The sequence below is a fragment of the Coloeus monedula genome, assembly GCF_965178545.1.
Source record: "Coloeus monedula genome assembly, chromosome: 8".
Classification (NCBI taxonomy): domain Eukaryota; kingdom Metazoa; phylum Chordata; class Aves; order Passeriformes; family Corvidae; genus Coloeus; species Coloeus monedula.
This window is the reverse complement of record NC_138788.1, coordinates 37,980,958-37,994,918: the sequence shown is the minus strand read 5'-3', so window position 1 is coordinate 37,994,918 and position 13,961 is coordinate 37,980,958. Positions and strand designations below refer to the sequence as shown.

Genomic DNA, 13,961 nt, shown 5'->3' with positions numbered 1-13,961 from the left:
AGCATGGAGCAGGAAGGTGCTGTGTCAGCACATTCCCTCCTCTTTCTGTGCTGCCTGGGATTCCCAGGGAATGTCAGAGCCTGGCTCTGTTCTCCTCACACCTGGAGAGTTGATATTGTGGAGAGTTCATCAAACCCAGCTGGCTGAAAACCTCGCACTAATTAGGAGGCAGCTGTACAGTGGCCGTAAATCCATTTCCTCCAGGAAACGAGGTGAGACACGAATCTCTGGGCTCCCAAACTGTGAGTGGTTAAGGAATTCAGTTATTTATAAAAATATGCAAGCTGTACTGAGAGAGATAAGCCTTGCTTATGAATAACATTACCCTAAAGTGCTCAGCTGAGCTCTCATCCCTTCCCTGCCACTGCTACGCAGATTGGAGAGGAGATAACGACCATTTGTAAGCCCAAGGAAAGGGTTTGTATAAATTATTCTAAGATTTCAGCTTGGATTTTCCTTTCCCACGTTGTGTTAATTTGGACCTTCTCCCAGCACTCTTGGTGAGGTGCCCATCTCTTGGTGCCACCTGCCCAGGAGCCCCCAGGTGCCACAGGTTGGGGGTGCCACGTGTCCAGTGGGCTGTTGGGAGTGACCTCTGGAGAATCTGGGCATGAACAGCAGTTCAGGGTCAATCCCTCTTTCCAGAGGATTGGAACTTTATCCTCATTATTCCTCCCTGGGAGGGTGGGCAGGCCCTGGCACAGGGTGCCCAGAGCAGCTGGGGCTGCCCCTGGATCCCTGGCAGTGCCCAAGGCCAGGCTGGACATTGGGGCTGGGAGCAGCCTGGCACAGTGGGAGGTGTCCCTGTCACTGGCACTGGGATGTGAGATGGTCTTCCAGGTCCCTTCCAACCCAAACCATTCCAAGATTGACCTTGGAGGATGCTGGTGCTGGGCCTGAAGAAAGAACAGGTCACAACTCCATAAACTCTGCACAAACCCAAACCCTGCAGCCCAGCTCTGGCCATCTGCCCTGGCCTGGGGTGTTTGTCCATCCTCCCTGAGCGCAGCCGTGGGAATGCTGGGAAGCAGCAAAGATGGACTTGGTTTGTGGAGGTGATTTTTCCACTTTGTTCTCTTACAGAAAATTAATTAGGCCATTATCAGGGCTCAGCAGCAGCAGGTTGCCATGTGGCTCTCGGGTGTGTGGGTGTAGTCCTGGAGGTTTTCTGAATCTTTTAATTACCAGTCATGAGTGTAGCAGAGCCTGGAGGAGATTTGTGCCCATGGAGGGAAATGTTAACGCTGTCTGCATGGGGGGCTGTGGGAATGTCTCCGTGCCTGCAGCCAAACCTGCTCCAAACAGGCTCAGGGAGAAATAAACCCAGAAAGAACAATTCCAGGGCTTTGAATCATCATTACAGAAGCAGTGGGGATATGTACATTCTGCTTTTAATTTTAACAATCCTATCAAATCTGCCTTCCACACAGGGGGGTTCACAGGGCCTTTAGCACTGCCAATATTTTTTCTCCACTAAAAGTAAACTTTTATGTGTTTCTTCCTGAAAAAAACCCCTTCCTGATTTCACTGGGCTCATCTGATTTCTTATACAGATTTTAAAGGTTTGTTGCTTGCTTGGACGGGGCTTGGAGCAGCCTGGGACAGTGGGAGGTGTCCCTGCCCATGGCAGGGGTGACACTGGGTGGGCTTTAGGGACCTTCCCTGCCCAAACCCTCTGGGATTCCATGATTATCCCTTGTAGTGTTCCCTGTGGTGGTGTGGAGTGTCTGGCAAATCCTAAATGCCACAAAGATTGTTGAAGTTGGAGGTTTTGAACAGCATTTGCTGCCCTGAAAACCCCACCGGCTCTTTTTGTTTCTTGGCAATCTCTAGATCATCCCTGTGCAATTGTGGAGAGAAATTGCTGCATATAATTTTGATTCTGAAGACAGGCATTAGTTAACAAAAGAAATGAAAAAAACCTCCTCTAATAGCCTGTAATAACTCATAATGTCAACCCCTAAATTGTGTTTCTGTGGCATTGAGATTGGCATTGAGATTGCACAAAGGTTTTCTCCAACAGAGGCTCTGGGAGACCTGAATATTCCATTGTGTTGATGAAGACAAATCCTCCCCGTGCTCAGTTGCATTAGGTTAATGTCTGAGTGTGTTTCCTCAGCACTATGATGATAAATTAAATGGGTTGGTGTTGGGCAGGCGTGTGCAGCTGATCAGGGCAAGGTTCTGGGATCACACACAGACCTTATCTACCTGTAAATATATTCTGTATTTAACGTGCTGCTGCCATCACCTCTGCTGCTGTTCCTCCCTCTCCCAGTTCAGCTGTGGGGTTGGAGCTTTTCCAGACCTGCCTTTGCCCAGGAGTTGGGCTCAATCCTTGTGGGTCCCTTCAAACTCAGATATCCTGTGATTCACCCCTACTGTGCAGAGCTTCAACTGACTTTGAAGATGCCTCTGGAACTTTCCAGTTCTGTCCAGCCTGGGTTTCCTCATGTAAGAAATGTTCATTTGTGAGATGGTTTAAAACTTGTTTTTCTTTTAATTGAGTTTTCTTGTTCTCTGTGTTTCATTACTTTCTTCCCATCATCTCTTCTCATGTGTTTTATTCATCCATCTTCCCCCATGTTTTACTTATCCTTTCTGTTCCTTACCTCTCTTGATGATAGGACAGGACACAGGGGAATGGCTTTAAGAGAAAGAGGGTGGGACTAGACTGGGTTTTAGGAGGAAACCCAATCTAGGGTGAGGGTGGGCAGGCCCTGGCACAGGGTGCCCAGAGCAGCTGGGGCTGCCCCTGGATCCCTGGCAGTGCCCAAGGCCAGGCTGGACATTGGGGCTGGGAGCAGCCTGGGACAGTGGGAGGTGTCCCTGCCATGGCAGGGCTGGCACTGGGTGGGCTTTGAGGTCCTTTCAAATCCAAACCATTCTGGGATCTCCCAGCAGTCCTCTCTCTCTGCCTTTTCCTATCATTGCTCTCTTTGCATTTCCTTTTGACACCATTTTTCCAGCACTACTTTCTGGATACACAGTTGGAAAAGCTGGGAGAGTGCCAGGGTGGAGGGAAGTCCTTGGAATGAGGTTTCATCCACTCCCTGTTTTCCATCCAAGCAAAAAGCCAGTTTCTGCTTCCAGCCTTGAATCCAGCTGTGCCTTCCACAGCCTTGCAGCCCCCCAGGGTTCGGATTGAGAGGTGAGCCTTGGTGGCAGTGTGGTGACCTTAGTCCCATCCAGGCTCTTGTGGGGTTGGAAGCAGGGAAGGGTGGCCCTGGTGCTGCTCCTCTGCACTGGTCAAGTGCTGGCCAGATGTTCATGGAATAATTTCTCCTAATGTCATCTCCTGCCATCAAAAGGAGGGAGAGAGGGAGAAAAAAGTGATTCAGAATGGGTTTGACTCAAGAGAATGCTGCTCCTGCCTCAAACACAGCTTGACCATCTATGGAAGAATTATGATCTATTTAGTTTAATATTTCAGCCTTCTTCACTTTCAGCAAGTGCAGCAGTAATGAATCACTGACCCTGGAAAAATATCACTGATTTGATTAATTAGCACTTAAAAAGGACTCCTCAGAAAGGCAACTTTCAAAGGTTGGCAATAATGCTGGTATTTTATTTGTCCTTTCATTAGCTGGAGCACTAAGAAATTCTGACAGGAGTTTTATGTGATCACTTTCCAGTTGGTACAGTGCAACCCCTGAAATATTCCTACACGTAGATCAGAAGGAAAATTCAAAGGGAAAAAGGTTTAATGTCTCTTTAAATTCAACTTTTTAAAACAAGGAAGCAGAGGATTATTCAGGGTGTGTAATGGACACTTTTCTGCTCTGCTGCCCCACCAACCCTGGGGTTGGTAACATTATGGGCTGGTTTGGGTGGGAGGGACCCCAAAGCCCATCCAGTGCCAGCCCTGCCATGGCAGGGACACCTCCCACTGTCCCAGGCTGCTCCCAGCCCCAATGTCCAGCCTGGCCTTGGGCACTGCCAGGGATCCAGGGGCAGCCCCAGCTGCTCTGGGCACCCTGTGCCAGGGCCTGCCCACCCTCCTTGTAAAACACTTCCCTGGAGAGTTCCCAGAGTCTCATCAGTGGATCCAATGAATTGATGAGGCAGGAAAAGCTTCCTTTGAGTGCAAGAGCAGCTCTGCTCCGGGGAGCCCGCGGGCCTGGCGTGAGCCCGTCACTGCGTGGCCCGGGAGTGCTGCTGGCAGGGAAGCGTCTCCCGGAGCACCTCGGGCTCTTCCCTGAGGTGGCTGGCCTGGCAGTGAGATTTAGGTTTTTCCTGCTTTCCAGTAGAGCAGAGCAGGATTTTAAAGGGACCAGTGCTGGGGATTTGGTCACCCTTTAGGACACTGGACTTGGATCGGGTCCGATCATCCAAGGGGGATGAGCCAGGGAGGGCCGAGCCCATAACCAGGCCTGGGGAATATTCTCATGTCCAATTCCAAGCACTGGTATCAGCACTCAATGATTCAAGAAGCCCACAGATGGTCTTGGATTAATCAACACCTCTGGATTTCACGAAATCCATAAATTCACCTAATGAATTCTGATTTCCAGCCTTCTGCCTGTGCCTGTTCTTGGAGGCTGCTCGGAAGGAAAGGGAGAAGAGCAGCTTTCCCTTTGGTTCCATCTAGGCCTGGCTGTGCTCTACACTAATTTAGGATTTAATCTGAAAACACTTTACAGCGCTATCATTGCGTGATGTAATGTTATTGCCTGTTAATTAAATTAATTGGAATGTGCTCCCTGGTGATTAGCCAGGCACTCTAATGGGATAGATGGCGTGGGGGCACAGGGGATAACGGGGCACAGGCGTCCTGCAGATCCCCACCTTGGGCTGGCAGTGTGAGCAGGAACAGCCTCGGCATTTGCTGTGCTGAACTTTACCCGAGCGCTCCTGCGCCTCTGGGGCCTCCTTTGATCCGTGCTGTTTATGTTTGATTGGATTAAAACTGCTTTAATAACTGCGCAAAGCCCTGTTTGGATTAAGGAGCGAAATTAATGCTACGAGGAGGGAAATAATGAGACTGATCCCATGCCTCGTGCCTCTGCCTGCAGCCTCCTCGCACGAGGAAAGGGAGCTGTGGGGAGGGAGGGGATGGGGGGGCACCGGGGTGCTGCTGGGTCACGGCTGCTCTTGGAGGGCTCTTCTGAGCTGAACAGCTCCCGGATCCTGTGCAAGGCTGGGCAGGCTTGCCTGGCTCCTGCAGGGTGTCACAAATCAGAAAAACGAGGTGTTTGTTAAAGTTTTCTGAACTCTGCAGAGTTTGTCACTTGTCATCGGGGCAGGAGTCAGGGCAGGGTCTCTGCCTGTCCTGGGCAGCTGGGCCTTCACCCAGCATCGCTCTGTGTTTGGGGAGAATGGGCAATTTCCAGATGCAAACTGTACAAACTTACATTTTCCACAGTGCTTGGGTCCAGCAGGTCCCAGTTCTGTGTGCTGCTTGAGAGTGGAGTTCAACCTGGGGAAGAGAAGGATCCAGGGAGAGCTCAGAGCCCCTTGCAGGGTCTAAAGGGGCTCCAGGAGAGCTGGAGAGGGACTGGGGACAAGGCCTGGAGGGACAGGACACAGGGAATGGCTTCCCAGTGCCAGAGGGCAGGGCTGGATGGGATATTGGGAATTGGGAATTGTTCCCTGGGAGGGTGGGCAGGCCCTGGCACAGGGTGCCCAGAGCAGCTGGGGCTGCCCCTGGATCCCTGGCAGTGCCCAAGGCCAGGCTGGACATTGGGGCTGGGAGCAGCCTGGCACAGTGGGAGGTGTCCCTGCCATGGCAGGGCTGGCACTGGATCCTTCCAACCCAACCCATTCCATGACCCTGTAAGTCTGGAGGAGCAGAGTGAACTGCTGTCCAGCCCAAGGCTGATGTGGGATGCTCCATCACGGGATCCATCAGGATCAGCTGCTCCAGGGGCAGACTGGCCCCACATCGATGCCCACCCAGGACCAGCAGTGGAGCACGGGGGGCTCAGGGAGCTCGGGGGAAATCCTCCTGCTCATCCCCATCCCATGGGAAAAGAAAAATCCCCCATGTCCCCTGTGCTGGCCCATCATGGCACATCCTGCTGCAGCAGATGAAAAGTGTTTTTTTAAAGCTTTTATTGGTATTCAACAAACAATAATAATGTAATCAGAGCGATCAAATCCTCAAGTACTGTCAAATTATTTCTGTGAGATGAAAGCATGAAATGTTCTGTGCTCCTGGCAGTTTGTGCTACAGAAACTGAGCAAACTGGAGAGTTTGATAATGCATTAACGGCACTGGTTTTAAGAGGAGCTGCCTGAAATGCCACACTTCCCTGTCACAGGAGTGCTGGGGGTGTTTTCCTTTCATTTGATGTGTTGGGGGTTTTCTCTCCCATCTCTGACCAACATTCTCAGGCCTGGCACAGGGTCCTGAGTGTTCCCAGCAGTGCAGCAGCATCCCCTGGTCCCCTCGCCCTGCCCTGGGCAGGCTGAGCTTCACTCACAGCCTGGGCAGGCACAGAAACTGCCCCTCATGGGGACACCTGAGAGACCTGGGGAACCAAACCCCGCTGTGGTTGAATGTTTGGGTATTTTTTATATTGAGTTTTCTCTGAAAAAGCCTATGGAAAACCTTAAAGGAACCAAGAAAAAGCCCCAAGCCAAAGCCCAAAAGAGCCCACAAAAGACTGCGATACCTCAGGGACCTTCCCCCCACTTTCTCGAGGGTCACAACAAGGGACAGAGAACTTCATTACTAAGAAGAATTCCCGTGGCAGCTGGAATTGTCATCTGCCAGCAGGATCCTCTGGAATTGATTCCCTTTTCCCTTTAGGATTTTGCTTGTCGATTGAGCTTTGCCTGCATTGAAACACTTCTTTTTTCTTTCCATTTTCATCTGCTCAAAAATACCCTAAAAAGAAACTCAGTTGTTTTTTTCCTCTCTAGTAGAATGGCACTACCAGCAGTTGCTCAGGCTATTTTTAAATTAAACAGAGCAGAGGAATTTTCTAATAGGAAGGGAGGATTTTAGTCATTATTAGTCCCCCTTCCAGCCCAGGCCCAAAGCAGGCAGCTTTCCCCATCCCCAGCTGTTCCATTTGGAGAGGGAAGGGGCAAATCTGTCATGCCAGGCATGGGGTTGGCTTGGGGTGCTTTTTATTGTAAAACTTCTGTGTTAAATTTGCAGAGTTCAAGTCTGGAGAATCCAATGCTTGAGGTCAATCACGAGTCTTTGCTGAGCAGTAACAGCAACTTTTTTAGTGGCTTTAAGGGTATTTCCTCAAAAAAAAAAAAAAAAAAAAAGCAGTAATTGTTTTTTAAAGTTGCTTAAAAATCACAGAACCAGAGAATGGTTTGGGCTGGAATGGACCTTAAACAACATCTCATTCCAGCCCCTGCCAGTTGGGACTTCCAGGGATCCAGGGGCAGCCCCAGCTGCTCTGGGCACCCTGTGCCAGGGCCTGCCCGCCCTCCCAGGGAACAATTCCTGCCCAATCTCCCATCCAGCCCTGCCCTCTGGCACTGGGAAGCCATTCCCTGTGTCCTGTCCCTCCATCCCTTGTCCCCAGTCCCTCTCCAGCTCTCCTGGAGCCCCTTTAGGCCCTGCAAGGGGCTCTGAGCTCTCCCTGGATCCTTCTCCTCTGCAGCCTGAAAGTCCCTTCTCCTCATGGCTGAGCCCCAGCTGCTCTGGAGCCATTTCCTCTGCCCAGCTCGGGGCTGTGCCCTCCTGCCCGTGGCTCTGCACGGCTCCACAGCACTTTGGAGCAGGGGTTTTGATGCAAGTGTTTGTTTCCAGGAGAGCTTTGGGTCCTTCCTAATTCCTTGATGGATGGCTGAGCCCTTCCCAAGGTGCTCAGCCCCGGGCTGGGGCAGGGGACTGCCGTGTCCCTGTGTCCTGCAGCTCATCCGGGAGCCCACCAGCCCCTCCAGGACCAGGAAAGCTCCGGATCAGGGACAGGGAAAAGGCAGTATCCAGCCCTGCTGCAGGGCTTGCCAAGCCTGGATTGCAGGAGAAGGGACTGGGGTGGGATAACTGGCCTAAGCCAGAGCGACTGCAAAGGAAAATCATCCCTGCAGTGGGTAATTAGGCGAGGAGGAAAAGTGGCTGCAGTGAGGAGAGGCCGGGAAGCTCCATCCTGGAAATGCTCCTGCGGGAACAGAGCAGAGCCCATTTCAGCTGAGTGGCTGTGCAGCCATTCCGGGGGTTTAGTGCCGGGGAAATGAAATGGGAAGGGTTCCAGATGGAATAATTAGTTCTTGGTACCTTTTTTTGTAACTTGACACTGCTCTTCCCACATTTGGTTCCTGCAGTGGTTCTGGAGGAAGTGTGGTGTGTGATTTGGGGCCCTGAATCCAGAGTAATGGTGATGTTACTTAACAGCAATAATCTGGGAAGGGAAATAATTAGGAAACAAAAGTGTATTAAAGTTACTGCAAAGAGGATAAAGCCCATAAAACTGTAATTGCTCGGCTGATAAAGTGAAGTTTAAAATTTGCAATCAGCTTTGACATAATCGCGTTAATGTGGGGAGGTAAAAACACCTAATTAAGGAGCCAAAGCCATGTGTTCTACCTTGGGATAATGGATGAACTGCAGAGGTGGGGATGATTCCCCCCCGCTGTGTGAGGCACAAGCGCCCATGAATCCCCTCCCTGCACTCATGGATTTAACTCCTGAGGCTGGGTCTGGGATCCTGGGGCAGCTCTGGGCCCCACCTGCCAGGAGAGCCCTGGAGGGGCTGGAGCGTGTCCAGGGCAGGGAACGGAGCTGGGGAAGGGGCTGGAGCCCCAGGAGCGGCTGAGGGAGCTGGAAAGGGGCTCAGGCTGGAGCAAAGGAGGCTCAGGGGGGACCTTGTGGCTCTGCACAAGTCCCTGACAGGAGGGGGCAGCCGGGGGGGTCGGGCTCTGCTCGCAGGGAACAGGGACAGGAGGAGAGGGAACGGCCTCAGGCTGGGCCAGGGCAGGCTCAGGGTGGATATTGGGGAAATTTTCTATCCAAAAAGGGCTGTCCAGGCCTGGCAAAGCTGCCCAGGGAGGTTTGGAGTGCCCAGCCCTGGAGGTGCCCAAGGAATTCCTGGAGGTGACACTCAGAGCTCTGGGCTGGGGACAAGGTGGGGATGGGGCACAGCTTGGACTCGGTGATCCTGGAGGGCTTTTCCAACCTCAGGGATTCTGGAATTGTGATGACATGACCATGGCTCAAGGAGCAGCAGTCCCTGTCCATATTGGAAACAGCAGGATGTCTGGGGCTTCTCACACAAATATTCTGCTGAAATTCATGAAAGAGTTAATTTCCAGATGAGTTATTTGGAGTGAACTCATTGATCTGACTCTACTGAGAAGCTGCAATGCTCAGAATTTCTTCCTTAGCTCCCTGAGGTTCCTGGAATGCTTATGAGATGAGTGGTGGTGCAGAGGACCAGTTCTCCAGGCTTTCAGGGATGGCTGGAGAATGTAAATGAGGGAAGCATCCCTGGAAACACCCGGGGCTGTAGCAGCTGCAGACCGTCTTTTCCTCTTGATGCCACACTTGTGTCTTGCTGTTTTGGAGGGCTGAAAGGTGCAAGTCTGACTCTGAGAACGCTATGTTTCTGCAGTGTCTCCTTGGAGATCCACAGAGTCCTCCAGACAGTCTGCTGGCTCTGGAAAGATGGGAGGGAATGAGGAAATTTGTCTCTTTCTGCTGTGGGCAGCAGTGCCTGCCAGGAGTGTCTCCCATGGAAAGGAGAAGTGTTGGCCCCAGGGAAGCCCTGGGGGCCCTTCTGGAGCACTGGACCAGCCCCAGGGCAGCAGATCTATGGAATCAGGGAACCCCAGACTGGTTTGGGTGGGAAAGGACCTCAAAGCCCATCCATCCTGCCATGGCAGGGACACCTCCCACTGTCCCAGGCTGCTCCCAGCCCCAATGTCCAGCCTGGCCTTGGGCACTGCCAGGGATCCAGGGGCAGCCCCAGCTGCTCTGGGCACCCTGTGCCAGGGTCACTGGCATCAACAATGCCCGTGTTTGAGGGAGGCACCCACCTCCCTGGCGTCTCCTCCCTGAGGGCATCCCTGGGTGTACTTTGTGAATTCCAGCTGGGAATTCAGGGTGGGTTTAGCCATCTCTGTCTGTAGAGAGGAGCTGAGTTGCTGCATCTACCGATTGCTCAGCTCCCACTTGAGCACGGAAACTTTTCTGGAGTCTTTTAAGTGGATGCCCAGATCCAAAAGATCTGTGTGTGCTCTCAGGAGCGCTCTGGTACAAAGGGGGCAGAGGCAGATATCTTTATCCTGGTTTTCTTTGATCCTTCTGCTGCTGTGGAGTGGCACTGGGACTGCCTCCCCAGAAGGGTTAAATCCCTGGACTGGAGGCGTGTTCCAAGGAGCTGTTACAAAGCAAACCCTCCCTGGATTGACTGTGCTCTTTATTCTCCAATTCACAAAGAGAATGTTTCCAGCCTCTCCGTCTCTCTCTCATGCACACACAAAAGATGTCTTTTCTTTTTTTTGTATTTCTTTTGGTTTGAATGTTTTCTGTTTCTTCTCACAGCTACCTGAAGTGATCTTCCTGTGTGCAAACCCTGCCGAGCCTCACCCTGCGTCTGGACTGGTTTTAAAGAAGAAAGGTGTCTTTGACTTCTGCATCCAACAGGATTAGAAGAAATTCAGGGTCTGAGTGAATGAATTTAGATGTTGCCCAGAGCAGCTGGGGCTGCCCCTGGATCCCTGGCAGTGCCCAAGGCCAGGCTGGACATTGGGGCTGGGAGCAGCCTGGGACAGTGGGAGGTGTCCCTGCCATGGCAGGGGTGGCACTGGGTGGGCTTTGGGGTCCTTTCAAACCCCAACCAATCTGGGATCCTGTATTTGCCTGTGCCCTCTTGTTCTGCCTTCAGCTGGCCAGGAACTGAAGGGCAGTGATCCCTCGATTGTTTTTCCTTCCTAAACTACCAGAGGTTGAAGTTTTGGTATCAATAACTCCGACTTTGGATAAAACCAGCTTGTGAATATTGTATAAATACCAGAAAACAAATTGATTGAAGTCCAATAGAATGGAAACAGATATTTTACAGAAGGAATTTTACAGGAGGAATGCTGCTCCATCCTTTTCTCCACCCAGTTTGCCAGAGGTCACCTCCTGCCAGAGAGGGGGGAGAGGCTCCCGAGGAGCCCAAGGCAATTCCCACCATCCCAGAGACTGAAAAAGGGCTCCTGGGGAGGCTGAAGTCCTGCATCACACAGGTATTCCTGCGGTGATTTTTATTGCATTGAAGCTACTCTTCATTTACCTCCTCTTTTTTTGGTATCTGTTAATGGGGTTGTAACAGGGCTCGTGCAAATCAATGGAATTCAGCAAAAATCACATCAAAGACTGGGTATTTCACATGCCAGGAGCCAAAACAAGGGGTCATTTGATGTCAATCTTTGATTTGATGTGTTTGCCTGGGGCTCTGCTCAGTGGAGGCTTGACTTGTGCTCCGAGGAGCAGCGGGAGCTGCTGCACCACCCACCACGGAGACCCTCAGCAGCCACGGATCCCACGGGAACCCCGGTGCTGGCACCTCCAGGCACCTTCAGAGGCTCAAACGTCCCTGGCCACAGGTGCACCTGCACTCAGGGTGTTCCACGGGATGCCTTTGGAATGCGGGGTGGGATCTGGGCTGTTTGTGCCACCGCACCAAATGACATGGATCCCTGGGGACGGCTGCCGATCTACAGCAGCCCTTCCTTGAAACAGCTCAGTGCACCAACATCAGCAAGTTTGGTCATTACCCGAGACTGTCTCACCACACAACCGCGGCATGAGGAAAAGTGGTTAAGAGTGTCCTCAGGGAGAGAAATCTACAATGCAGATATGAACAAAAAGGATGTCTCTTTGGAGTGCTCAGACCCATTTTTTAGACTTAAAAATGAAGATGGTGGGTCTAAACCTTTTATTTCAGTGCTAAATTGGCTTTTTGGCTGCCTAAAGTGCTCTTTGCAGTATTCAAGGGCCAAGGTGTGCACCAGAGGTGACGCTGATGAACTCTCTCAGGTGCTTTTTCCCCCCATTGCGTTCAAACCCAGCTCCTCAAGCACCAGTGCATTTCATAGGAAGCAGCCCTTTTTCTGTTTGGTGTTTTTTTGCTGTTGATTTTGTCATTGTGTTTCTGTTCCTCTGCTCAGTCCCAATTACCAGGATGTGGTTTTGAGTTGTACAAACAGCCACACACTAAAACATTTAGCAGTGATCCTCTGCTCATCAGATTTCTGCTGCTTTGTGCTTTACTCCAGTCTCCATTTCCCAGTGTCTCTCAGGGTAATTAGAAGCACTGTATTTCCCTGATCTCGTGCTTAGCCACAGATCATCATCATTTGATTCTAAAACTTCTTGGGTATTACCTTTACTGAGGTATTACCTTTACTGAGGTTGTTTGCTGCCATGGGAGATCCAACTCCTCTGCAACGATTTTAAACCGTGAAGCTGAAACATTTGTGAGTTCTGTGAACTCAGGCTCAGCCCATTTTGCTGTTATTCATCCCTTTAATTTTTTGCTGGAGCTGCTGGAAGCTGTGATGCCGTCAGCAGAGGCTTGCTCATCTCCTTCATTTCACAGTAGAGAGGAGATGGCAGCAGAAACAAACCCACAGGTTGTAAGGGAACATTGCTGACCCTGGGGCGCTCAGCCTGGAATCACCTGGGCTGGGCTGGGCTGGGCTGGGCTGGACTGGACAAGACAGGACAAGGGAGGTGCTCTCAGGCAGCAGCAGCAGCACCAGGCTCCTCTCCTCTGGTCTGCCAGGAAATTCCCAGGATCCCGGACTGGTTTGGGTTAGAAAGGACCCCAAAGCCCACCCAGTGCCACCCCTGCCACGGCAGGGACACCTTCCACTGTCCCAGGCTGCTCCCAGCCCCAATGTCCAGCCTGGCCTTGGGCACTGCCAGGGATCCAGGGGCAGCCCCAGCTGCTCTGGGCACCCTGTGCCCCTGCTCACAGGGAAGAATTTCCTCCCACTATCCCACCTAACCCTGTCCTCTGGCAGCTTAAATCCATGTCATTTTCATTGACGGCAGAAGGGTCTCGGCTGAGGGGGCAGCCGTGGGATACCCGACCCTGCTGCTACTCTGACTCCGTGGCACTCGCACGGCCTGGGAAAGGGGGAGATTGGGGGGGTCGGGAAGGTTTGGGGGCTGCGGCTTCTGGGGACGGCGAGGAGGTTGGGGAGCTTTGGGGGTCGGAGGTGTTGAGGGGGTTGGGTGGTCCGGGGGATTTTAGGGGTGAGGGGGGCTCCGGAAGGTTGGGGGTGTCGGCAGTGCCGGCGCACCCCAGCCGTCTCTGCCATCCCCACGCGTCCCCCGCGGGCAGGGGCTGCCTCCCGCACCTGCGGCCGCGGGGGATGACGCCGAAAATCCCACTCGTTCCTCCGCCGACCCCCGGCAGCGGCCGCGCTCCCGCCGGAGCCTGCCCCGGGGCCGGGGCTCCGTCCCTCCGCCCGTCCCTCCCCCATCCCTCCCCTCCCCGGGGCGGCCCCGCCGCGCCCCCGCCCCGCTCCCCCCGCGCCGGGCGGAGCCTGCCCGCGGTGCCGCGGGCTCGGAGTTGCGCCGGGCGGCGGAGGCGAGCGGAGCGCGGCGCTCCTGGCCCGGGCCATGCAGGATGCTCCCGGCCGCCGCCCCGCGCCCGCCGCCGCTGCTGTGGCCGCCGCCCGCCGAGCCCCCCGCTCCCCCCTGGGCCTGGGTGCTGCCCGCGGCCGCGGGGCTGCTCCGGGTGGGCGCTGCCGCCGCCGGGGCCCCCCCTCCGCCGCCGCCGCTGCTGCTGCTGCCGCCCCCCGCGCTGCTGCGGCCCGGGCCGGGCTGGCGCGGCCCCGCCGAGCCCCCGCTGCTGCCGCTGCTGCCCGCGGCCGCGGAGCCGCTCCTGCACGGCCAGGTAAGGGCGGAGCCGCCGTGCGGGGACACAACTTTCCCGGAGCCGCCGGCCACGGCACCGAGACCCCCGCCCGCGGCGAGGACGCGCCGGGCGGGATGGGGGCGGCGGCGGGACAGACCCCGCGGGGCAGGGGGGGCTCCCCGGGCGCTGCATTCTCCC

The 13,961-nt window shown here is 53.8% G+C and overlaps 1 protein-coding gene across 1 annotated transcript in view; it reads left to right on the top strand.

Annotated features, from left to right (window-relative positions):
* Positions 1 to 13,532: 13,532 nt before the first annotated feature.
* TCERG1L (transcription elongation regulator 1 like) overlaps positions 13,533 to 13,961 on the top strand; it is a gene marked incomplete at both ends in the record, with an annotated part of 49,694 nt that continues 49,265 nt past the window's right edge. Inside the window, one exon of the mRNA XM_082286103.1 lies at positions 13,533 to 13,802. Within this exon, the coding sequence (XP_082142229.1) occupies positions 13,533 to 13,802 (270 nt within the window). The remainder of the gene's footprint in view (positions 13,803 to 13,961) is intronic.